Source organism: Necator americanus, chromosome I, assembly GCF_031761385.1.
Source record: "Necator americanus strain Aroian chromosome I, whole genome shotgun sequence".
In the NCBI taxonomy this organism is placed as follows: Eukaryota; Metazoa; Nematoda; class Chromadorea; order Rhabditida; family Ancylostomatidae; genus Necator; species Necator americanus.
This window is the reverse complement of record NC_087371.1, coordinates 28,796,036-28,820,446: the sequence shown is the minus strand read 5'-3', so window position 1 is coordinate 28,820,446 and position 24,411 is coordinate 28,796,036. Positions and strand designations below refer to the sequence as shown.

Below are 24,411 nucleotides of genomic sequence, written 5' to 3'. Positions count from 1 at the left end.
AAGAATTTTATGGCGCAACAATAAAAAAAATATTTCTAAACATAGTTCTAATAGGTACACAAAGAGATATTAAAATAATCGTTTGTGATGGAACTTTGTGCTTTATTCCATAAGAGAACCGAAATCGTCAATCTTTGCATGTGAGCATGAAACCATTATTACGTTTTTGCTGTGGTTCGTATCATTTTGGATTTTGGAACAATGCGCTGCCTCTGCTTAAATACGGTAAGAGCCTGATTCAATGCTGGATTCGCCCGAACATCAGTGTCCTCTATCATCGATCTGTTTTTCCAGGTAATTCTTACTCCATATTAACGACCTTTATTTTTATATAGGAGCTAGATTAAAACTAAACTAAACCAATAAAATGGAGCAAGTAAATAAGTAAAACCACAGTACATGTAGTAAGACTGTGGTGTTATACTAGCACGATGATTTGATGAGTCGGTGTACCTGCACATGTGAATGTGTAGCCACGTACGTGTTCATGGACCTCTACGATTCTCGAATGTAGTCGTTAACGATTCCTAGGGGCGGGTGTGGCGCTGTCGGTTAGAGGTCCGTTGTAGCCACACGGTTGAGGGTTCGAAACTGCCCTAGTGCAAACCAAGCTTTTCTTCCCTCCGGGGTCGATAAATTGGTACCATATTCGCCAGAGAGCATAAAAACACTGACCCCACACCATGTATAAGCCAACACGCGTTCCAAAACCTCAACGATTACGAACTCCAGTAAGAAGTAAGCATAACCAGTCAAGTATAAAGAAAAAAAAATCTTTATAGAAAATCTACTTGTTCAAGTAAATGAAACATGCTGGAATATTGAAAAGTAGAAATTATTTCCAAAGGAACCTGTAGGCAAAGATAAATACAACACATTAATTAAATATAATAAATATGAGAACATCATATTGATCTCCTTGATCACCTTGACTCCCGTTGATCCTCGAACTGGTCGAGCGGGCGCTAGTAATTCTTCCATTTGCCCCGATCGCGTGCCAGAGTAGCCCAGTGGCCCTTCCTTTCGCGTGGGACACGAGAAGCATCATAATTTTCTTTGATGGACTTCGTGAAGAAGTCTGACCATCGGGTCGGCGGTCTTCCTGTAGTGCGCTTAATATCGCGGGGAACCCAGTCGCTCACCGCTCTGGTCCAACGGTTGTCGTTAAAGCGCATCACCAGTCCGGTGCAGCTTATTTTACTTTCCTTGGCAAACGCGACGGCGTCTCTAATCTTCGATCACTGACGTAGGAGAAAACTTCGAATCTCGTCCCTCACTTGCGTGAAACGGGATACTCCTAGCATCACTTTCTTAATTGCGTGTTCAATGACGCTCACCGCGTTTTCTTCCTGCTTGCGAAATGCTCAGGTTTCCGAAGCATAGGTCAAAGCAGAAAGTACGGTGGTGTTGAAGAGGTGAGCACGGAGCCGGGTGTTCCTGGCCTTCTTCACTACATCCTCGATGCTCTTGTACGCTCCCCAAGCCGCTCGTCTCCTCCTGCCCAGCTCGGGGGTCAGGTCGTTCATCATGTTCAATTCCCGACCCAGATAAACGTAGCTGGTGCATTCGGATATGTTCGTCCGGCGAGCGTGAATGGGGCATCCGAGACCCATCCGTTGCACATGAACATCGTCTTTTGCAGATTCAGCTGAAGACCGATGCATGTTTCGTCGAATTCGGTCAGCATTCGTTCCACTTGGCTGATGTTAAGTGTTATCAGTACGATGTCATCAGCAAAGCGCAAATGGTGCAGCTCCCGACCATGCACCTTCACTCTCATGTCGTCCCATTAAAACTTTCGCATTGAGTTCTCGAGGATGGCTGAGAATATTTTGGGTGAGATTATATCACCCTGTCGTACCCCCTTTTGACGTCTATGATGATGCTCTTGTAGAATAGCGAAATTCCGGTCGTGAAGTTACTGTGTAACTTTCGAAGTACCTTTACGTACTGAGTAGGGATGCCTTGGTTCTCCAAGGCTTCCATGACCACTTCCGTCTCAACTGAGTCGAAGGGCTTCTTCAAGTCGATAAAGGTGAGACAGAGCGGCATCTTGTACTCTGGTGATACCTCGATGAGTTTCGAAACAGTGTGAATGTGGTCAATCGTGCTGAATCCTTTTCGAAACCCTGGTTCTTCGCATGGCTGTCCTTCATCCAAGACTTTTTCAATCCTATGAAGGATCACTCTTGTAAAGAGCTTGTAGATGACGGACAGTAGGCAGAGACAGTTGGACGATAGTTGTCGATGTCATGTGGATCTTCCTTTTTATACAACAACACGGTCTTGCTGGTCTTCCATTGTTTAGGAACCCTGCATTCCGACAGATAACGTGTAAAGAGCCTCGCCAGGGTGTTGATGAGTGCTGGCGGAAGGTTCTTCAGGTGTTCTGGTCTTATTCTGTCGGGACCGGGTGCCGTACGATTTCTTACCGACATGATAGCATGTCGTATTTCGGATGGGAGAACCTCTGGAATGTCATGTCCGTCTTCCCTCAGATGGTGAGGAGGTAAATGGACATGGCTGTCGATGAGATCAGAGTAGAAGTCGTAGATGATTTTCTCCATCCCCCTTCTCTATGCAATGGCTGTTCCCTTTGGGTTCCGGAGAGCAGTCACCCTCGTCTTGCGACTGGCGAAGTCTCAACGGGTATAGCGGATGCTTTTCCCCGCCTCTGCAGCTTCAGCCAGTACTCCTGCTCTTCTCTGTTTAAGGTCTTCTTTTATCGCCTTTCTGCAAAGTCTTGTGAGCTCGGGCGTGAGTTCTTGGTTCCCTGCTGCTCGTGCTGATCCACGCTTGCGTATCAGCTCAAGTGCTTCAAGAAACAGACGTCTCTTGGTGGTTTTAAAACTCTCAGCCTTCTTTGTGCAGTCGTGAATTTGTTCAACGAGCCGGTCATATCATCGTCGATGTTGTCCATTGCGAAATCTTTCCAAAAGCCGGCTAGCGTAGCGAAGAGATCCCAGTTAATGATAGCTTTGGGATTTCGCTCTCTGTACTTGGCGGCTTTCTCTTCTCTCCTTGTGAAGGAAAGTCTTTCTCGGAGGAGGTGATAGTCCGATTCCGTATAGAACTTTGACACAACAGCGACGTACGTCAAGCAGAACCTTTAATTGATGATGATATGGTCTATTTCATTACGGTGCCCTCCACCAGTTGACTCCCATGTCAAGCGTAGAGAGGAGGGCTTCTGGAATTGCGAGTTCCCATGGATGGTTTTAGTCGTCATGATGAACTCGGAGAGCCTCTCCTCCTGGTCATTCCATTGTAGGCCGTGGGTCCCGATGTGAAGTTCCTCCGGCGTTCTTCTTGGGCCAACCTTGGCGTTGAAATCGCCAATTATGACCTTGTAGAAGGCATGGTCTTCTCGGTTGAACTTCTCCAGGTCCATATAGAAAGCTTCGACTTCTTCTTCTTCGTAGCGTAAGCGACGAAGATACTCAAAGCTGGTGTCGGACCGCATCTTCTCATCCGCAGACGTCCGATTCGGATCGTAAGTTGTTCGAAAGAGTCGATGTTCTTTGCCATTCTCGTGTTGACGAGGACGCCAATTCCACTAACACCTCCATTGTCGCATGTTCCTAAGAACAGTTCTTCTCCAGTTTCATATACGGCGTTGAGAGGGTGACGTCGTCTCGACTCGGTCAGTCCGACGACATCGTACTTAATCTTCTTGACTTGCATCATCAGATCTTCGTTGGCCGCTTCCGATGCAAGCACATGTGCGTTATGAGTACAGATCGTCATCCTAGCCCTTTTCCGTTTCGGTAGCCTATATGACTCCTGCAACCCCGTCCTTCCTGGCGCTACCGTACCAGACTTTCCTCCGGTATCAGGAGACTCTTTTCGATTACTGTGACATGCGTAAAATTTTAAAAGCCATGGGGCAGGTTGCAAGCCTCTAGTCCCATGAGTTTTTGGGAGAACTTCCGTTCTCCCGGAGTGGACATGTGGAGCTTATTTGTTGGAGGCGACTCCAAACCGCCTCCCTTGCACCTCCCAATCACTTGATTGGTCAGTGAGTTATCCTCGGCTTCCTATTCGACTGCAACCTATGAATAGGCTGCTGAGGGGACCAGAACGTATATACAGAGGAGCGTTCCAACGTTCCTCGTAGAAACTAAAGCGGATCCCACACCGTTTTTTTTAGGATGATTAGGGAGAGGTGAGCAGAACCACCCCTGATCCCGATTCTACAAATCCATCTCTACCCTTCTCGCGGATTCCCTCACCACGTTATATTCGTGGTATGCTGCTTTTAACAACCGGTATTCTGTTATATCGGGCGGGTGTGGTGTAGCGCTTAGAGGTTATATCAATTAGATCCAACTTTGCTTACACTTACTGGGACGGCTAAGAAGCATTTGTGTACGTGAACTCTTCAGAATGATCGTAATTTCCACCATGGTACGAATAGTAGTTTTTTTGTGTGTCGTTCAGATGGTGTTGGCAAGGGTGAGTATTCTTTTTTTGTATGCACAGCTGCATAAACAAAATCACTTCAAATACTTTGAGGGGAAGCCGATCAACATCTTCGAGCAGAAAGCTGGAGAAGACATTGCAGAGCCGAGAGATGAACGAGTGTATTCATACTTTTTTGCTACTTTTTTTTTCTTCGGCGTTCAGAAGGAAAACACTCGCAACAGCCAAAGATCGCTTGCGTATCTTTGTTTTTGAGCCAGTATTAGCATTCTTGCGTAAAATTCGACATTACGATCAGCACGTACCTTGAGTACTGATCGAATCTGCTTATAAATAAAAGTAGAACTACTGGGATTTTGAGACTCATAAACGGTGCTATCAAAGCACTAGCGTTTAATATGGATGAGAAACCATTGTGGTCAAAAGAAAATGTGCTGATCCATTTAAGATAAATATGTGGGGTCGCGAATACGAGTCTGACTATTATAAGGTCTACCGGGAAGTTCTGTCCGTTTTTGGAGTGAAACAAAATACACATTTTTCTTGCTGTCAATGAATTTTACTCAATAATATAATTGCCATTATCATTAACGACCCGTGAGAGCAATTTATGTGTCCCATTTTTGAAAAATGTTTCATCTCTTGATGCAAAAAATTGAACCAGTACTTGTTTGACATCTTCTTCACTTTTTAACTTTTTGCCATTCAAAAAAGCTAAGTCCGAGGAATATGGTGGAAGCGACAGAATTTCCCAGCCTAATCCTGCAATTTCTCGACGAGTCTCCAAAGCACCATGTGGGTTTTTTGGGATTATCATGATGCAGTATGATGTCCTTTTTATTGAATATCGCCAGCCTCTTTTCTTGGACGGCTGTCATTAAATTATCCAGTTGCTGACAATACTTCTCCGAATATAAGCTTTTTTTTCCGCCAGAGATTCGTCGATAATCCATTCGGACGCCCCGACAGGCAATCATTCATTTCATTCGACAAATCGCAGGTGGGAGCTGGACGTAAGGGTGGCGCATTGCAATAGAGGACGTCGTAAGGAACCGCATTTCAAAGGCGTCTGTTTGCGTTGAAGCAGGGAGAGATAAGCGACATACCACCCGTTTTTGCAATCTACGCCCCCGTATGGTCTTTGGCCCACGAGACCCACGGGCCCATACCACGTCAGATTCGTAGTGTAAAGCCTTTAATGCTGACGTGAATCAATTGTGTTTTATTCAGTTTGCTACGTCAACATGCATACATTAAGCGATAAAGATAGACAGCCGAACATGCGCCAAATGAACATGTGATTAGGTGTCAAAACTTGTTGTAACAGAAGCAGTACCTTTCGGTATAGCTGATACCTGCACATCTTGGTCCTGCTTTCACTAAATGCGGTCAAATCAGTTTGTCTCGTGACGAAAAAAACTTTACGAAAAGATGTTGTGGCCCAGCGCTCGTCTAGGACACCTTGATTAGCCAAATGCTTGAGGAGAACATAAAAACCTCTGCGAAAAAAAAACACCCATCCCGCAATGTTGAACTACCGGTCGGTGTCGAATGAACTGCAGCAGCCCGCACACTACTGCGATATCTGCCTGCACCACTTTGCAGGAGAGAGGCATGCGAGATCTCTCGAGATCTTTCCGTCATCACTATCAAAAAGTGACGAAAAGAAAGACAAAAGCTGCGCGTTGATTGTGAAGAATCGCTACAACAACATGGTGCAAGAAGTCGGATCAAAAATTGTCAAGATGCACTTTGTGCGACTGATGCTCACGCACCTACGAAAGCTGACGGAACCTTTAACAAAAGCGCCATTTATGATGAACTCAATACCATGATCCAAAATACCAACCTAGCAGGGAGTAATTGTCGGAACTAACACGGATACAAAGGTGAGACTCAAAAGAGCAATCCAATGCAAAAAAAAATTACATCAAAATAATGTAATAAAAAAATTAGTATTGTCAGCATTAATCGCTATTACATCGCGAAGCGAAAACACGACAACTGAGACCATCTAGTAGAATTTCACAAACAGACACACCTTTTCATTGCTTCAACAGTCGGGAGGAATCATCGGCGCCATCAGTTTACGAGTCAACCCTTCCCTTAGCAGACATTTGAAAATATAGAGCTATCTGGGACGTCAACATTCGATGTCGACTATAGCCCAGTTCCTCTCGGTCAAACAGTTCCATCCCAAAAGAGGAGCCGTGGGCTGGATGACAGACGAAATCCTTCACTAGGGTGTGTATAGTGAAGAACGGACTAAGAAGAATTTTACATGACGTCGGCTCCGACTTTGAAACCCAGGAAAATGTTCGCGTTTTCATTTGTGAAAACATTCTTTATATGTTGCCCACCAATCTGATGAACTCAGAGAGGAGAAACTTCTGTGAAGGAAGTTGCGTTGTCAGCCAAAACGTGATAGTGAGAACGAATAGACGTCAAGAACGAAAGAAGTTGGAAAGGGCGTAGGGAGAAGAACCCGAGAGAAATCCTGCCTTCACTAAGACAGTAAGCAGTAGGATGAAAAACGGTGGCAACTACGAGAGAGAGAGAGATACATCAAAGATGCGCTTAAGCCAATTTGGAACTCAGATTCTTGACCATTCATGGAGGTGCCTGTGGTCAACCCTCACTGTCAAAGAACTAAGCCCTGAGTCTACATATCCGCAACTCGTCTTATTTATGATGACAGGAGACTTGTGCAGCACCATTTATGGTGATGAAGAGGCTTGACTGCATGGAGGAGCTGCATAGACGTTTGATATGGCTGTTCAGATGTATCATTTCACTTGTACTCTTTGGTTCTAAGCGTATTTTTAAGTTTGAAAAAAGATGGCCAGGAATTTCTTCTCAACTCATTCCCCTATTTACGTGATGCACCTCCATTTTCAGCAAAATGTTCAACGCTCCCTACAGAAACGCGTTTAATTTATGGAATGTGAAAGATTCAGATGGAAATGTTGTCATACCGTACAGAATTAAAGGACATTTCGGTGCTCATTTTTTTAGGTTGATAGAAGGTTGTATTAAAGTCACGATGCTACATATATTTCAGAAAGAACATCGGAAAGAGAAAATATCAGTACAGCCATGAAACGCATAGAGGACAATACATGCATTCGCTTCAGAAAAAGAACAAATGAAAGGGATTTTATTGAGATTCACAATAAATTTGGAGAAGGGTAAGAGTTCCTCCAATTTACTCTTGTCTGTCTTGTTAAGCTAAAGGAGTACAGATAATCAGGAAGGGGAGAGGGATAGGAGAGATCAACTTCGGGATCTTGATCAAGTTGGTCTAAAGAATTGAGTGAAAATCATTGTTTGACGAGGTGTGAAGCAGCCATGTATAATATAAATACATATAAAAACTGCTTCTTATTGAATCTAACGCTCACAAGACAAATAATTCTCATTCAGGTAATCGCGCTTATAGATTCTTCACGATATTTGATAATAAGGGTGATTTATGATCTCATTTTGTTTACTCGAGCCACTGAGGGAACCCACTTCTACAATTATCCTTCTCGAAGGTTTAAGTATCGTTCCACTTAAAACGTTTTTCCAGATGCTATGCGAATGTTGGTCGTTACAAAGGGAAAAGCGTAGTAATGTTGGAATCCAACGATAATAATACGTCCGTTTTGTTAAGAGTTCCATTTTTTAGACTCACAGTTAAACGGAGTTTCAAATCTCCTTTAGATGTGTACGTATTGAAATTGTACTACATGAACTGATACATGTGATAGGACTATGGCACGAACACCAGCGCCACGATCGCGACAAATACGTCAAAGTACACTACAAGAACGTCGATAAGAGTGAGCAGTGCTAGTTAAGCAACTGTTATACTTGTTCAACAAAATCAGGTCAATCAATACAATGTTTAGCCTAAAAATGCTTTCCACTAGTAATTGTCTCAGGATACTTGGATGCGTTCTACAAAGTATACGGTACTTCGTACAATCTACCATATGACTACAAGTCGATCATGCATTATGGCAAATCGCGGCATGCGAAACTAGGAAAAATTAGCTTGGAAACGCTCGACCCTCAATACCAGGTTCATCGTCAGATGTAACGTTACATATCAGATGTAATTTATACCCGTGAAATGACACACTCGAGTAAACGGAAGGAAATTAGTGATTGATACTTTGCATTTTTTCCTTTATCAGTTCATTACCACTTAGGTTAAGAACAACATTTTACGCTCTCTTCTGATCTGAGGAGTTTTTCCTCTGCCCTCTAGTTTTTCTTCTAGTTACGCATTCAGGTTTTGATGAAGCACATCACACAAATACTTCAAAAATATGTCATGTTTTATCCATTGACTATGATGTCTTATTCACATCAATATCATTGACAGCTTTCTTTTGTTAATTTTTGATAATTACAGGATGAGATTGGGAATCAAACGGATGCTTCTTCCATTGATTACCTCAAAATATGTGCAGCATACCGATGTAAGAGGTGTTTGAGCAAGAAAATCTACAGTGTTATCAACGTTGGCGACAACGGTGGCGAATATGGTGGATAGTAGTCAAAATGATTTTTCCAGGGCTTTCCATCATTTGTAAATTGCTATTCCGTGCTGAATAAATAATTCCGCTACTTTTCCCGCCTCTTTAGCATATTCTTTGGAGTTTTGGGTGATGTCTACTTAATATCCAGGTGGTATCCTTTTGTGGATAGTTTTCATGAGAATTCTCTTCTGTTCCTTTGGATGAAAACAGCTAATCACCGTCAAACTACTTTAAAAATCCTTCAGTTTAAAAAACACTTTCCTTTTTCCCTTTCGGGAAGAGAAACCATTGTACAAGTCTTATTCCAAATCTTTATCTTATACCAAAGATACATCGCAAATATAAATATTTGCAGAGCGTAACATAGAACATATGCAAAAATTGTCTTCTGTTGTGGTTTTTCCGACAACTCCAAACTTTGCTGGAATAAGTCGTTATGCTGCTGAAAAATCAGTATTAAATAACTAATAGAGATAATAAAACCTTTATCAGTGCAAACGTTTTTGAAGGAACCATAGCTTGTCAAGAATCGCCACATAACAGTTTTGATTCTTTGAGAGAAATTTTCTTAACCGACGTTTCGGCGAATGCGCCTCACTCAGAACCCAAAATGACGAAATCGAAAGTGACCTATTCGATCAGATGCCCTATCTGCCCAACAAAAGAAACTCTACTTTTTGGAAACATCTGGATGTTTTGGCTACAAGTAGAGGTATAGATCGCACTTTGAAATCGGAGGACTTTCTTGCCGCAGCTATACCCGTGGTGAGGAGTCAAATAACAGAGTTAAACAGGGGATGACTTCTCGTGTAATAGAGATATTTTCTTATGCGTTCAATCTTTGGGCTCTTGGCGTGGATCCAAAATGCCTCCAGAGCCTTGCGCGCCGCAATACCGAATTTGTGCGCCAATAACGTGATTTTGATTTCAAAATCTTCTTCTTTGTGACGTCGCACCTCACGACCACCTAATGGTGTGGACTCACATGATTTCGTTTGCCATCCAAGTGTACTTTCACTCAAGCACAGTGCTCTGACCGTCTCTCCGATGTATTCGACGAAGTATTCCTTGCAGAAAAAAGCACATGAACACTTGCAATCACCTTTGTTATCCGAACATAGTTTGCTCTCCGTATAGTGGGAATACGATCATATAGGTCACTGCTTATGAGCTTTTAGTTAAGACTGCTAGGAGTAACTGCACAATCAGTACAGATTCTCCAAGATTAGTCTTACTTAGACACCCCCAAATGCCAGTGCTGACCTGATCAAATTTGAACGGCCAAAGGGTAACTCCTTTATACCAGATTTGTTTTGAGTTTGTGCTTTTTTGCTCGTTGACCGTACCAGTTTGTAGCCGTTATTGACTGTAATTTTCCTAGCAAGTCGAATTGATTGCTGTCTTTCCTCTTTTCCAATGCAGGCGGGAGCGGCTGTAAGAAACATATTTCGTACTGCCGATCTCTTGACTTAGGTGGGATGAGCAAAAAAGTAGTGAATTATGGTAACCTTGCTACTAGGTTCCTTCTTGGTGAACCCCATACCACAGAACGTAAGTGATGACATATGGCGAGTGAAGTGAAGTTTCCCAACACTCTGGAAATTTGTATTAGCCGGCTGTTCAGACTGGTCTTTTTATGGCTCATTTCATCGCAGAAACACTTTTTACACTCTTCATTATATAACTGTGAGAATTGCGTGCGTCTAATCGAGCATGCGTTTGCAAAATATTTTCTGCGTTCAGCCCCATTCGATGTCAATGCCTCTTTTAGCATGTGTGATAAGCTGCAAGAAAGACTATTTGTTCCAACTATGAAAAGATTTCCGCACGTGGAGATGCGGATGCTTTCAACCATCAATCAGATGCAGATAAAAGCTTCACCTATTTCGATCCAACCAATCACAATCGTAATTTTATGGAAAATGATTTTCGATACGTCCACAAGTCTTATCTCCACCTTCTATACGTAAACAGTAAACTCGAATATCTGACCTAAACCATGGTAGCTCTTAGTTTTCGTACTTGCGGCTCCTACTCTGGTTGTCCGATGCTTGTGAACAAATCCGTTAGAGTGATTGCTCGTCTGCCACTTTGCATTGAATCTCACAAAGGATGGTTTCAGAGGTGATGTGCGAGGAAGCTTGTTTTGTTAAGCCCGGTCCTGGTTGGCTGCCCAGACTCATGGTAGTAGACGGCTGTAACGTAGGAAGAAGCGCATGTGGAGTTGGGAGAGAGTAAGCGATAATTATGTGGTTGAGACGAAAAATAGAATCCGCAGTGGATTTCAGAGCAGTCGACTGTGCAGGTCTCATGGCTGTGATCAGGTGGCTGCTAATCAGAGATTTCGATGTTGTTGCGTTTCTTCCTGTCGTCTACAATAATTCACACAATTTCAACGCCGTTCACGTCCACCTCTTAGGAGTAAGTTAATTAGGTTTCGTTGCAAGATAATAAATATGAAATAAGTTAAATCTAGAGTGCATTCACGATTTATAGGCAGCGTAAGCAAATTGTAGCTCTGCATGTAGGTTTAAAATCACAGTATGAAGTTCTTGATCATACTAAAATTAACCCTAGCACCTTAGTCCAAAGCCCAATTATAGAAGCTTTATAAGTGAATCAATTACAGTTGGCACCAAAGCCAAATGTAGGTTCACTAGATTTTGTCCCTAACACGTTAAGATGAACACATTTCGGCCTTCATGGTGCTTGACTCAAACGGCGGGCGAATGTTAAGGGCTTAGGCGGCTATCCGCACTTTCGCCGGGATTGGTCGTCCTTAAACATACCCGAGCCCATCCTCCTCGTTGTTCAGCTAGAGCTCGCATAGAACCTATTCATCCGTCGTTATTCTATAATCTCTAAAACGCTACGTTCGATTGAAATGCCTGTCAGTGTTAAGTGTCTCCAGATCTTCTTTTCCCATCCTCGTCCAAAACTTCTTTAGGAGCAGGAAGATTTTACCAGTTTACGTCTAGAGGCGTCCTTAAGACAACTTGGAAAAGAAGATCAGACAATCTCTCATGAAAGAAGCGAAGACGGTTTCCTGTGACTACTTCAGAAAGCCGGGCGGAAAGATATTGACGTTTTCCACGTGTCATTCGCCGGTACACCATATCTACCTCTGAGTAAAGTTCTTTTTTGTGGCTCGTCTAACCACATTTCTCTCTACGCTTCTCCATTGCCGTCGACGGCGTTGCCCAAGCGGTACATCAGGGTAGGACGAATTGCGGATAGGTAGACTCGCAGTTTGACTTCGCTGGCGATGGGAGTTGGTTGCATCTTTGCCGAATATCTCTCTTGAAGCTGGCATCATCCCGAATAACTGAACTCATCGACGATGTCGACCAATGCTATCGTCTTATACTCGTCCGAGATCTCGAAGAGACCCGCATCTGCTGGCACTTATCAGGGCGTGGTCGCAGTCCATAAGCTGCAGCTAACTTCGATACCAGGTTGACGACATTCAACGTTCAAATTTTGTGCTGCTTTCCGCGAATATAACAACATCGTCGGCGTACTCGAGATCAGTCAACGGGTACCCAGATGGCGCTAAGACAATGCTAGGACACTGAACGTTCAAATTTTCGACTGTTCTTCGCATGGTGCCGTCGATAGCAAAGTTGGACAGGAAGGGTCCTGCCACTGCCGTTTGTCTTACTCCAGTTACCACTTCAAATGGTGTTGTACTTCCGACGGCCTAACTGTGCAACAGTTGTTCGTTGAATGCTGTTATCAAGCAAGGGAACGGACATTCCTGATATTCCATCGCGGCGAAGCGCGTTGAGAAGACTGCTTCGACAGCTGCTTCGAAGTTCAGAAAAGCTGACTGCAGAAGTTTTGAATACCGGTGCCACTATTCGATCACTCTTCTGACAATAAACATCTGGTTGAGTGTCGATCAACCAGGGCGAAAACCGGCTTGTTCATTGCACGTGGTCGCGATGTTCGATCAGCAGATCCAGGATGATGCGCTCCAAAATATGCGTTATTTTAATTTTATTTTTTTTATTTTAACCTGAGCAATGCTATTCCTAGGTTCCATTAGTGTCTTTCATAGAGGAATTGTGACAGTGTGTCTCGACGAGTCAGTTGTCCTTTCTTCAATCCATATTGAACGGATGATCTTTGACAACTTACGAATCCAGAAAGAGGGAAAGCATTCAGCATTTCTGCGCTAATTCCATAATCTCCGTCAGAGTTTCCATTCTTCACCTTTTGGATACAGGCCAGACATTAATCGGTGTTTCTTCGCTGATCACGGTATGTCAGTCGTTGGATGTGCCCGAGTTCAAGAACGGACGGAGCTTGCCAGTTCAACAAAATGTTGAAATGTTCTCTTCTCTTCAGATGGGCAAGGTTGCCTCCCCGACAGCGACTCCGTCGGCAATGTTGCGAACAGGCAAACAACTCTTCATCTTATTCCTGTACTGCATCAGTAGAGTATAGGTTTTCCTTCGGCTCCTGTCCCTGTACGCCCTTTCAAACTGCCTCGTTGCTCACGTTCATTCGTTCTCACGATCACGTTTCCCAATGACGATACAACTTTCTCCTCATACGCTTCTCTGACGCTCAGATCTCCAGTAGGGCATTTGACACATGCAGAATTGTACGGAATCTTGTCTCCCCAGACGAAAAGACGAACTTCAACGTCAGTGTTGGAACTGGGAGTGTTTTCTTTGCAGCATTCTGAATACATTTAATGAAAGAGTCAGTATCATCCACTCTGAATACATTTAATGACTTTACTTTTACTTCTCGCTCCGTAATCAATATTAATCGACCCGCATCGGTGGAACTTCATTCTGCATTCATCGTCTTCTAGACCTGCCAAATCAGGCTTCGGTTGATGTTGAACCTTTTTTCAAGAAAAACTAAGAAGAACTGAGTGGTAGTCAAAATCGAATTTCACGTCTCATACAGCCGTAGATTTTGGATGTTCGACAAAAGCATTTTCCTTGTCAGAATGTAATGGAACCGAATAGTTACACTTAAAAGTTAGCGCCTTCCGCTTGCGCTGCTCTTATAGCCTTGAAAGGGTTATTCTCTCCCGCATAAGATGATGGCGTCGATGATTCCGCTCCTGCGCTCGCTCCAACACCGCGTGAGCTTTGTCTAAATACTGCGTCACTTGCTTATCGTTTTCTTCCGTAAGTGGTTCTTGAAGATCATCTAGTGCGGTCATGAAGTTATTTATGGCATCTGAGACGAGCCGCATCGTTGCCGACAGTTCAAAGGAGGTTCTGCGGGGTTTTTGTACTATTGTTTGGTTCATGCAAACCTCATCTGGCTGCGTTGAAGGTTACTCGTCAAGAAGCTGTTGCAGTATCGAGTCAAAAGCCCATTGTGTGAGCGCAGTGTTACAGGGCCTGACATCTTTTCCCCTACGTCTACAATTAAATGTGAACACTCGATATCTGACAGGTGTCAAGCTATCGTTGTTGTATCAAGCTCTGACTGTCGTTTGCGTCGTCTGCGTAACTGATGATCCGTCAGACTATCGAAGTAGAGGAGTGAAGGAAGGAAAAAAGTGTCGTGAAAAGGTGGAAAATCGGCGTTTGGGTAGAAATGAATAGGTAAAACTCTGTCAATTCGGAGAAATCTGCGACACAAGAAGTCCAACGTGCTAAAGATCGTCTGCGAAGTTATAAAAAATCTTGAGCAGTAACTTGATTCAAATCCGTACGTGCGGGTTCGGCCGTCGGCAACGTAGTGGACCGATGCACCATAAACAGGATTTGATAGAATAAGCAGGGTTTCTCCGGATTTTCTTCTGCTACACGCTTTGACCAGTACTGAGTAAGGTTTTATATGGCGGCGCCTCAAACTTGGGTAATTAAACCGAGAAGAAATACAGTTATCATGGTATAACATAAAAATACGAGCAACAAACAAAACAAACAAAAAACAGCAAAATAAACGAATGTTGAGGAAAGAATGAAGGAATGGGCCTGTCTTCCGAATACTGAGAATCTTACGGAGTGTGGTTCCTGAACAGAAAGAGAATTTAAAGGACGCCGCGTCCTTCAAATCTTTAAGGTTCTTCGTAAAAAGTTCTATCTCGCGGATGTTCCGCGATACTTTCCAAGTGCTAATATTCCACTGAAATGGTGTCCAGTACAGTCCGTAAGAGGTTCCGCTGTTGCTAAAGATCCGCCCTTGTACAAACCAAGAATTTCATCCCTACTGGTCGATTAATTAGTACCAGACTTGTCCGGGAGCATCTAAGAAAACACTAAGTTAACACATCAGCTAGCCTTTCCAAGTTATTGTAAGGGTGCAAGCGCGTTCATAAACCTCAATCGAAGTCGAACGCGTAGGCATCCCCATAGATATTGACCAATGCCGTGCACTTTATCTTTTTATTATATACCAAGTAGTTCACCTGTGCTTATTAGAATTGATGAAGCCCATAAAGTAACTTGAAACACAACTTTGGTGAAAATCCAGGGCAGATTCAAATGGTTGAGATCGATCTGAACCATAAAAGCATATATACACATACATATAGCAGTTTAAAAACGACGTGAAGCACGGTGCATTTGCGTAAGCGGTTGGCTCAAAGCGGCGGGGGATCAAAAAAAAAGCAAAAAGAAAAAGGGCTTTTTCACCCAACCCCTTTTTCCCCGAACCTTTGGCGCCGCTTACGCAACGGCGTCGTGCTTCATGCCACTCTACTACATATACCGCTAAATTCTTAAAGTATGAATAATTTCTATTTTCAGAAACTCGAAGAGTTAGGTCTAGTGACGTTCACGCCAGCCCGAACAGGCCGTGGAGATCGAAAGTGCGTTTTTCCCAAGTAGTTTCGTGAGGTTGACTATGAAGAGTATTCCTTTGCTTCGCTTCTTGTACAATTGGACAACTGGAAAGAACTTTTCGTCGAATACGTTTAGATAGTTTTTTCTCTATCATATTCTACGTATTGCATGCAGTACATTAAGTGAGAACTGATGCAGTATCATTGGAGTTTGTTTTACATCTTCGTAAAGGTTGACTGGATTTGACCAAGTTTGTAATCTTTGTTTCCTAAACATTGTTATTTTGAAGAATCTTATATAAAATGCATAAGAGGACTTCATTTTAAGTGACCTCGATATCGAAAGAAATTCTACTTCCACATGAGCAAACACTAAATCTAATTTCATCTGCTTCATCTTCGTCTTCGGCTTCAGGAATCGTCGAAACCAAGACATCTTCGACTCTTGCAATAAACGAGATGACTTCAACTCTGTCTGCGAAGATGAAGAGTAAAGAAAATGTGCCTGACATTGCCATCAAATTCCAGACGTATAATTGACCATGGAAGGTGGAATCGACAGAATTGGAAGGTTTTAGGTAAATACGAAGTTCAAAAGCTGCCGACAGCTCCGACGACGACAAAGATCCGCCTACTATCGCAAAATGTACTCCAGATAGTTGCAGCGACGACAATAGGAGCTTCCGTCAAATTCGAAAGTGAACAATCTCTACTAAAAGTCAAGAGAAAGGCACCGAACTGATTAGAGAGGCTAGAAGAACAGGGAAACAAGTTAGGGGAGGTTTTGAACAAAAAAACCAGCACCATTACAGCAAATCAGGAAACTTGCTAAAACACCGCAAACAATTCCTTTATTAGAAACGAAGAATAGAACTCTTGGAAAAAAAATCTTCCGTCGTATCGGTGAGCTACTTTGGGCTCACCTCGAAAGAAAAAAGCGATAAAGATCGTGTACCATGCAACATACGGAAATGTCAACTCTCACAAAAGGGTGCAATTTCCAACGATTCTAGAAGCTTAGGCAGCCGAAAAAGTGTTGATCCTTTTATTCTTGTATTCTTCACAAGATAATGACTTTCTGCTAACCAACGTTAATTACTGAGAACACAAACGTTCGTTTTCCATATACATTTGATTCAACCATGAGTGTCAATCTTAGCGTTCCATCCTTCGTGTTACATTTTCATGGTGTCTGGGACTAGAAGCTGGGAGAGGGGGAAGCTGAGTAGCTGAGAATGAAAAAACTAGTCAATGCCTTGTTTGCGGTCAGTGGAAGAATTGAACAGTTTTTTTTTTGCTTCAAGAGAGCCCAAAAGCTTGATGCTGCGGCAGAGGTGTGGGAAATAGGGTGGATGGGAGTCCGTTTACTAACCCAGGATCTGAACTTGCGGGCGACGGGCCGAAATGATATACGGTCGCGCGTTTTCGGATTGCAGCAGCCAACTCGCAGAGCTGCAGAGTGTAGACCTTGGCGTCGACCTTCTAGTTGTCGGGCAGCAACTCTCACTAAAGCACTGCGAATTCGTCGCTTGCATATCCAGTGTACGGCAAGTCGTCGAAAGAGAAGTTTTCCTCGTCGACGCAGCGGAACCAGTTGTTGAAGAGTTTGGGTAGTGATTTCTTCACCCAATGCCTCGCCTAATGTGCCGTATACTTCCATTCATAGAAGAAGACTCGCAGATGATGTGGATCCATTTGCAGTACAACCGCGGCACAACAAAGATCCGAAGCCCTTGGACACTTTGGCTAGCAGCTTTTGAAACATCTAAGCTTTCACCTAAGCCTCCAGAAAAACCCCATGTCTTATCTTTCAAACGTCATTTTTTTAAGTGTAAAGAAATTGGGTAGCCAACCTAATACTTCCAAGAAAATGATGTACTCAATCGAACGTCTCCCCTATGACACCCATGATTAACGCAAGACCCTTTATCGTTATCCTTATCTTAAATAAGAGAGAAATATTGTGTTGGTTTTGCCATAGTTCAACAAATTTCGGAACTTTTTTTCACACTAGGTTACAGTTAAGCCTTCAGCATTCTTTTGGAAACCGTCCGTGGGTAAATTCGTAATCAATCCACATAGAGGCATCCGCTCTCGCATCTTCCGCAAGTAGGTGACACCAAAATGACAGCATCCGTTGCACACGAGAAACGTATACTTTATTCCTATTTTATGCCACTGACGACGCAAGAAGTTGAAATGCGATGTTTACTGAAAGGTCTCCTATTTGATTTCATTTTCGCACCTCTTTACAGAGAGCAAGTCTTTTTCAAGAAAAAAAGAGGAAAATAAGTGAATTTCAATAATTTTCGGAAGTATTGTAGTAGGTTAACAAATTCTAGGGCATTCATCAACTACGACGATCTTTACGTTACCACATTGGCAGCGCGTCATGGCGGTTGCGTCCTGAGCGGCGACAAATTCAAAGACATACTCGCACAGTCCGCTTATAGGTGTCTTGGAAGTATTCTTCTTCTCCCAAACCTATAGTTTTCTATAACCTATGGAATTTCAGTGAGTTTTACCATGTGATCCTCCATCGCACCCTAGATGTGAAATTTCGCTTTCTCCCACACGAGATAGTGCATCACGACGCAGACGTTTTCTACAAAGCTCTACCAGAACTCTTCATTTGTAAGTGATTTAGGTGCAATAAATGATCAATAATTATCTAAGTGAAGATAGTACTATTTGCAGATGAGGATATATCCGTCCGGGCTCAGGTTATTGCCGAGAAAATATTTGCAAGTCCGGATGACCCGGAATATTCGAAGGTTTTATCTCTGCATCCGCAACCTTGCTTGATCCGTGGAAATGCATTGCTCCAGGTTCTGTTGCGTCGCGAAACATGGAGTGAAAAGCGAAAAGAGGAGAGAATAAGCGCAATTGACGATATGTTTGCGGAACTATGTGAGATGCACGCAATTCGACCGCTTGCGTTGGAAAACCTTCCAGGTTACCATTTCCAAATGCTCAGTGTACGTTTTTTTTTTCTCATAAGCATCCTCAATTTAATGCTGAACCAGTGCTATTCCAGGATCCTCTCGACGAATTCGAACAATTTGATGGAGTTGAAAGTATTCTTGCAGATCAATACACTTTCAACCACAACAACCAAGGTTTAGTCATTAATTTCCTTGCAATAATTGAAGGAAAATTCCAATTTCTACGGGCAGAAAAATTCCAATTCCTCGATTTTAATTATGTTACCCACTATGTGTTTTCGTATTTGTTTTGATGTGCTCCGCTTCCAATCCACTGAATTTATCCGACAAAACTTTCCCAACATTGAGCTAGAACAGTCCTTCTCTTCTTTTTGGTTGTGTCACGTTTTCTCATCCTTTACTTCATTTTATCCTCCAAATCGTTCTCCACCCTAGAACGTACTCTTATAATGAGAACCTCCATTATTTGGGGCTCCTCAAATTGTGTTCCGCTTCCTCGCAGCAACAGTTCCTAATCAACTGTCTAGGTCTCCTTTATTTGAAGTCTCACATTCTTCGTTACTTCAACTTCTTCCACGAACACATTCTTTGCTTTCTGTACAACTTTTTATAAGAGAAAAATGTCGTTCGGAAGTTCTGAATCGAACTTTCCAGCAAAGTTCATGTATGATTCTTTCCGAACAATTTATAGCAGTAAGTCAAGCGATGGTTCTATCTTATAAAACAATATTTCCTAACAGTCCTCTTCCGAACGAATTTTTTTCTTTTATAAAAAGTTGTAGAGAAAGCAAAGAATGTGTTCGTGGAAGAAGTTGAAGTAACGAAGAAAGTGAGACTTCAAATAAATGAGACCAAGACACTTGATTCCAGACCGGACCTCCTATTCATGATCCTCACGACTGCTGCTAGTCTTACTTGATTTATATATAGAGATGGCGATGGGCTTTATTAGGTTTAAAGGCAGATATTTGATCACCCTCCTTTATTCATACATTATACGAGCATAAAAACACCATACAAAAAAGGACAAGAGAATATAACGACGGGGTCGGTCCTGATGGCGACGTGTCCAAGTGTCGACGAGTTCCACGCATCCGCAGTGTTCTGACTACATGAACTGAGAATAAGATAAGAATTGATTCGACTCAAAGATTTAACCTTTTTAGATCATGGTGATCATCTTGGTTTGGTGGACGAATTGTGGATCGATTCGCCAGCATCCTCTACGAATTCCAGCGAAACGTGTGACGAGCGTGCACTCCTTCAATTCAACGAATCCACAGCTCATTTTGAGAGCAGCTTTCCGTCGAACTGCCCCCGAAGACAGTTGACGAACACATTCGAAGCAAGTCAATTAGAAATGAACAATCACACCTGGAAATCCTCAGATACTTTGGACTCTGAGTTACCAAATCGTTATCGAGAAAGTGTTGCATACTCTACGCAAAACGAAAACAAGCCACTTATGACTGCATACAGTCAGGAAGATGTTTTACAAGAAATTGTGGCTCATATCGACACATTGCTAACAGCTAGAGACAAAATGTCGAAGAAAGAAACAAATACCGATTTACAGACTGGTGTGGCAGAGCTGGTCTCTTTCAATCATATCGAAACCAAATCAATAGAGGAAGATTGCTTCAGGGAAGATTCTGTCGGAGATAACACCTCTGAGAGATCATTGGAAGGAAGCACCTCGGGGTCTAGCAGTCTGCCAATGCATGCATTTTTAGAAGAAGAAATTAGCTACGACAACAATCGCAGAAATGAAGACAGCAATTGTCGGGATATCATCACCGACTCTGAAATTGAGGAGAAATTGTCTTCGATCTTCCCAGTTGACATCGTACAACAGGTTCTCACTGTGAATGCCAGCAGAAATCTCGCATTTTTAGCTGATCAATGTGCTGAACTTTGTTTTTGCTCAACTGATTACTGATGATTGTTGTCAATAAACACAGTTAATTTTCATTGTCATAGTATCCAGTCAAGAACATACATAGAAATTGAAATAGAAATATTTGTATGTTCTAAGTGTGTATCCAATTTCTGCTCAAAATAGCCTTGAGCTAGCAATTAAATAAAAAAAGGACTTTAACCTGGTCCTGCAAGGACTAGTTCACGGATATTTTCAAAGGCATTTCTCCAAGAACAGGGAAAGACGGCCATTTCCAAGTATTTGCGTGCAGAATCTATTTTTTCTAACAGATAAACGAGATTCTGCATTGTCTACACAGCGAATCAAGGTCTCTTTATGTTTAGGTTTCTTCATTGTGGCTCGACATACGAGTTTTTTTATAATGGGATACTCACGAATCTACAACCTCAACAATTTTTTGGGACTAGTCATCAGCTTACGCTGAGAGCTCTGGAAGTTCTGGAGGTATAAGGTTCAATGTTAGTAGAACATTACACAGTACAGTAAAAGCCATACTACGAAACCAGTTCCAAAAGTTAGGCGTCGAATATGCAACAACATGTCTGAGCTGCAGACAGGGCCTGCCATTTACAGGTGTTTCTACGTCTTTTTTAAATTTTTCCCATGCCTATAAGGTAGTTTTTCTTTCTTATAGTTCCTCTGGTTTATGTGCCCACTTGTTTTTCTTTTATATGCAATTTGTTTTCAACCATTTTGGAATTATAGTCGGGCCTAAACCACATGAATTCCAGAAAAAGGCAGGGCGAATGTCCAGTCTGTGGAAAGAAGATGGATATGAATATGTACCCTCACCTTTTCCATGTGCATTTCTTACTCCAAAGAAGAAATCAAAAGTATTCAACAAGGGAACAGTAAAAGAAAATGGGAAAAATGCGATTACAATTAATCCGTATGATGGAATACGGTTGTACACTCCGGCAGTCAGCGAAACTGGCGAGGGACCTACACTAGGTATTCCTCACTTACTTACTTAGATACTTAGATGGCCCGTCTTCACTGGACGTGCGGGCCCCAGCGTCTCTAACACTCGTTTTGTTCCCTCGCCATTGTCATCCAAGATGTTCTCAAGCTTCGTGAGTGACGTTGACGAGGTCCTTGAGCCGTATCCAGCTGAGCTCTTAGCTGGTCCATCCGTGCAGCGAACACGTCACCCCATCTCGTTGGCGGTCTCCCTCGGGGGCGTTTAGCGTCCCTTGGGATCCACTCTAGCGTTCTTTTAATCCATCTATCGTCGATTCTTCTCATGATGTGACCGGCCCATCTATGTTTTGCTTTCGATACATATTCCGCTGGGTCGCGAAGACGGGACATTCCTCTTAGGTCGGAGCTACGAAGACCGGCAAGATGTTGTGTGCGCCGGTTAAACTTCAGGAGACATCTCTCAGGGGCTCTGTGGGTAGCAAGTAGCTTCCCAGAAGCTTCCTTCCGCAGTGTCTGCCCACGTCTCCGCTGCGTAACTGAGCGCTGGAAGGACTGTCGAGTCGAACAGATGGGCACGAAGATCTTGGTCCGTCAGTTGGTCCATAGCTTCCCTGACGGCTGCGAATGCTGCCATGCTCTCTATTCTTCTATTCAGTTCTTCCTTCAAGTCGTTTTCCATGTTCATAGAACGTCCGAGATATACGTATGACGGAGTTTCCACGATTTGGGAGCCTTCAAGTTGTACTCCTCCGTCCTCGCAGTGGGCGTTCTTCATGAACTGTCTTCTTTCTGTTTATTCGTAGTCCTATTCTCTTCCCTTCTTCGTTCAATTCGTTGAGCATCGTTTCTGCTTCATTGGTACTGCTTGAAAAGAGAACGATGTCGTCCGCGAAACGAAGGTTCGAGAGAAATCTTCCATCAACACGTGTGCCCCTTTGTTCCCAGGATAGTGACTTCATTATCCATTGCAATGCAGCCTTGAACAGCTTCGGCGATATAGTATCGCCTTGTCGTTCCCCCTTTCCAATGGGTATGGTGAGAGGGCGGTGGAAAAGCTGTATCCTAGTCGTGCATCGTTCGTAGCAATTGGCTAATGTCCTCATATACGACGCGTCCACACCTTGATCGACCAGCGCTGACAGTATTGCATTCGTTTCTACGCTGTCAAAGGCTTTCTCATAGTCGACGAAGGTTAGAACAAGGGGCAGGCGGTGTTCCCGGCAAACCTTTATGACCCTCGACACGGTCTGGATGTGGTCCAAGCAGCTGAACCCTTGGCGGAATCCAGCTTGTTCTTGAGGCTGGGCTTCATCCAGCGTCCTAGATATGCGTGTGAGGATGATCTTGGTGAATACTTTTATAACACGCTCAGCAAGCATATCGGACGGTAGTTCCGAAGGTCCCCTCGGTCACCTTCTTATGGATAAGAACGGTTCGCGAGGTCTTCCACTGGTCTGGGATCCTTCTTTCGAAGATAGGATGTCATGTGCGCTCTAAGATTACATGAAGCGGATGGCCGCCAGCCCGAAGAAAGTCTGCATATAAACTCAGGTCCGGGGGTGTGCCAGGCTTCATGCTCTGATAGCGAAGGGAGAATCGTGGTGGAGCTTCGCCAGTGGGGATGATTGGGCTGACACAGGAGTTGATGAACGGAAAAGGTTCGAGTAGAACCTCTCCGTAATGATTTCCATCTCACGACGAGGAAGACGTGCGAGTCCCGTCTTCGCTCAGCAAGGCTGCTAGCGGAATATTATATTCGCGGAGATCCCTGCGGCACTTCTTTAGACTCGTTCTTCTTTGTGCTGCTTCTAGAATCTTCTTCTGCCTGTACTTCAAAAGACCCTCCTGCAACCCTTTTCTGCAGCTAGTGTTTGCTACTAACCGCTCAATGTGCGATGCATTCGGATCAAGCCTCAAAGCCCTTCTTCTTTCCAACAATTCCTTGGTGGTCTTCGAAATCCGATCCAAATTTGTCGTGCGCGGCTTCGAGGCACGTTCAGCGCAGGCTCGTAATCCTCTGAGCAGCATCTCGTAGTCCACGTTTGGGTCCTCCTCGATGTGCCAGTCACCTTGGGACAAGGAGTCCTCGAGTACGCAATCATCGTAGACGACTTCTTTTCTCCTTCGCTGCCGATAGCAGATGTTCTTTTCCATCGTTTGGCTAAGTCGTATTTTCGCACGAAGGAGACGGTGATCAGAACCACTACAAAAGGATGGTACTACTGAGACGTCAAGTAGACACCACCTCCAGCTGGTGAGCATGTGGTCGATCTCCGCACGAGTCGCGCCATTGGGCGATTCCCATGTCCACCGACGACGATCTTTTTTCGTTCATTTTATTCGTATTCCTCACTACCCCTGCATAATTCCTAAGCGCAGCACAGAAAACTCAGTTCTGCATCATTTTCATAGTCATAATCACACAAATTCAAAAAGTATAGCTGGAGAAACTCAGATCGCGTCTTATTAATTACCCAACTTTTTATTTAGTTATTATCCATCTTTCCTACGTTTCTAAGACGCGGCTCGCAGCAAGATGCCACGCCCTCGGTAGTTACTGCAGGAGCTGAAAATGTTCGAGATGGACCTGACAGTAGCGATGGAAATGAAAATGAAAGTGGCAAAAAACGTAGAAAACGAGGTTCCAAAAAGTTCCAACGAAGAAAAAAAAACAGAAAACAAAATTTATCACAATAATCAAACAATTCACTTTATCACAATTTTAATAAGCACTATGGTGGAAAGCAGTGGCATAACCCAACTGCTTAAACTTCGTTTAACAATAAATAGTTCTCTTTACTATATCAAAACCCTTAACCATAACATCCAGTAGATATCATTTTTACAATTAAGAGAAAACCATTACAGATAAAAATTGGTTGGATATCAAACGGA

The 24,411-nt window shown here is 43.3% G+C and overlaps 9 protein-coding genes across 15 annotated transcripts; 2 read left to right on the top strand and 7 right to left on the bottom strand.

Annotated features, from left to right (window-relative positions):
• Nucleotides 1-1,364: 1,364 nt before the first annotated feature.
• Nucleotides 1,365-2,052, bottom strand: RB195_007159 (uncharacterized protein; the record flags this gene model as incomplete). Of its 2 annotated transcripts, none has more annotated exons than XM_064180644.1 (2): nt 1,365-1,700; nt 1,942-2,052. In XM_064180644.1, the coding sequence occupies 2 exons, from the start codon at nt 2,050-2,052 to the stop codon at nt 1,365-1,367; spliced, it is 447 nt and encodes a 148-aa protein (XP_064037499.1). The 2 variants fall into 2 exon arrangements, with proteins under 2 accessions (XP_064037499.1, XP_064037500.1); XM_064180643.1 differs by having other exon boundaries at nt 1,532-1,768.
• A 131-nt stretch (nt 2,053-2,183) lies between these two features.
• On the bottom strand, nt 2,184-2,567 carry RB195_007158 (uncharacterized protein; the record flags this gene model as incomplete). Its single annotated transcript, XM_064180642.1, has 1 exon — nt 2,184-2,567. One exon carries the CDS (start codon nt 2,565-2,567, stop codon nt 2,184-2,186), a length of 384 nt encoding a protein of 127 aa, XP_064037498.1.
• A 236-nt stretch (nt 2,568-2,803) lies between these two features.
• On the bottom strand, nt 2,804-3,747 carry RB195_007157 (uncharacterized protein; the record flags this gene model as incomplete). 2 transcript variants are annotated; one of them, XM_064180641.1, is made up of 2 exons in its annotated part: nt 2,804-3,107; nt 3,347-3,747. In XM_064180641.1, the coding sequence occupies 2 exons, from the start codon at nt 3,745-3,747 to the stop codon at nt 2,804-2,806; spliced, it is 705 nt and encodes a 234-aa protein (XP_064037496.1). The 2 variants fall into 2 exon arrangements, with proteins under 2 accessions (XP_064037496.1, XP_064037497.1); XM_064180640.1 differs by lacking the exon at nt 2,804-3,107 and having other exon boundaries at nt 3,340-3,747.
• A 639-nt stretch (nt 3,748-4,386) lies between these two features.
• RB195_007156 (uncharacterized protein) lies at nt 4,387-8,965 on the top strand (the record flags this gene model as incomplete). Of its 2 annotated transcripts, none has more annotated exons than XM_013437824.2 (8): nt 4,387-4,455; nt 4,516-4,583; nt 7,321-7,421; nt 7,484-7,610; nt 7,994-8,062; nt 8,128-8,246; nt 8,349-8,488; nt 8,825-8,965. In XM_013437824.2, the coding sequence occupies 8 exons, from the start codon at nt 4,387-4,389 to the stop codon at nt 8,963-8,965; spliced, it is 834 nt and encodes a 277-aa protein (XP_013293278.2). The 2 variants fall into 2 exon arrangements, with proteins under 2 accessions (XP_013293278.2, XP_064037495.1); XM_064180639.1 differs by having other exon boundaries at nt 4,441-4,455.
• A 1,797-nt stretch (nt 8,966-10,762) lies between these two features.
• Nucleotides 10,763-20,595, top strand: RB195_007155 (uncharacterized protein; the record flags this gene model as incomplete). Of its 2 annotated transcripts, XM_064180638.1 has the most annotated exons (11): nt 10,763-10,858; nt 10,965-11,016; nt 11,074-11,185; nt 11,240-11,372; nt 15,677-15,738; nt 18,054-18,164; nt 18,227-18,345; nt 18,409-18,485; nt 18,540-18,689; nt 18,749-18,830; nt 19,823-20,595. In XM_064180638.1, 11 exons carry the CDS (start codon nt 10,763-10,765, stop codon nt 20,593-20,595), a joined length of 1,767 nt encoding a protein of 588 aa, XP_064037493.1. The 2 variants fall into 2 exon arrangements, with proteins under 2 accessions (XP_064037493.1, XP_064037494.1); XM_064180637.1 differs by lacking the exons at nt 10,763-10,858; nt 10,965-11,016 and having other exon boundaries at nt 11,079-11,185.
• Nucleotides 20,596-21,615: 1,020 nt separating this feature from the next.
• Nucleotides 21,616-21,906, bottom strand: RB195_007154 (uncharacterized protein; the record flags this gene model as incomplete). The annotated part of the gene is made up of 1 exon (XM_064180636.1): nt 21,616-21,906. The coding sequence occupies one exon, from the start codon at nt 21,904-21,906 to the stop codon at nt 21,616-21,618; it is 291 nt and encodes a 96-aa protein (XP_064037492.1).
• RB195_007153 (uncharacterized protein) lies at nt 21,616-22,291 on the bottom strand (the record flags this gene model as incomplete). Of its 2 annotated transcripts, XM_064180635.1 has the most annotated exons (2): nt 21,616-21,985; nt 22,038-22,150. In XM_064180635.1, the coding sequence occupies 2 exons, from the start codon at nt 22,148-22,150 to the stop codon at nt 21,616-21,618; spliced, it is 483 nt and encodes a 160-aa protein (XP_064037491.1). The 2 variants fall into 2 exon arrangements, with proteins under 2 accessions (XP_064037491.1, XP_064037490.1); XM_064180634.1 differs by having other exon boundaries at nt 21,977-22,291.
• Nucleotides 22,251-22,895, bottom strand: RB195_007152 (uncharacterized protein; the record flags this gene model as incomplete). Its single annotated transcript, XM_064180633.1, has 1 exon — nt 22,251-22,895. One exon carries the CDS (start codon nt 22,893-22,895, stop codon nt 22,251-22,253), a length of 645 nt encoding a protein of 214 aa, XP_064037489.1.
• A 313-nt stretch (nt 22,896-23,208) lies between these two features.
• On the bottom strand, nt 23,209-23,778 carry RB195_007151 (uncharacterized protein; the record flags this gene model as incomplete). 2 transcript variants are annotated; one of them, XM_064180631.1, is made up of 1 exon in its annotated part: nt 23,209-23,778. In XM_064180631.1, one exon carries the CDS (start codon nt 23,776-23,778, stop codon nt 23,209-23,211), a length of 570 nt encoding a protein of 189 aa, XP_064037487.1. The 2 variants fall into 2 exon arrangements, with proteins under 2 accessions (XP_064037487.1, XP_064037488.1); XM_064180632.1 differs by having other exon boundaries at nt 23,209-23,670.
• Nucleotides 23,779-24,411: the final 633 nt, after the last annotated feature.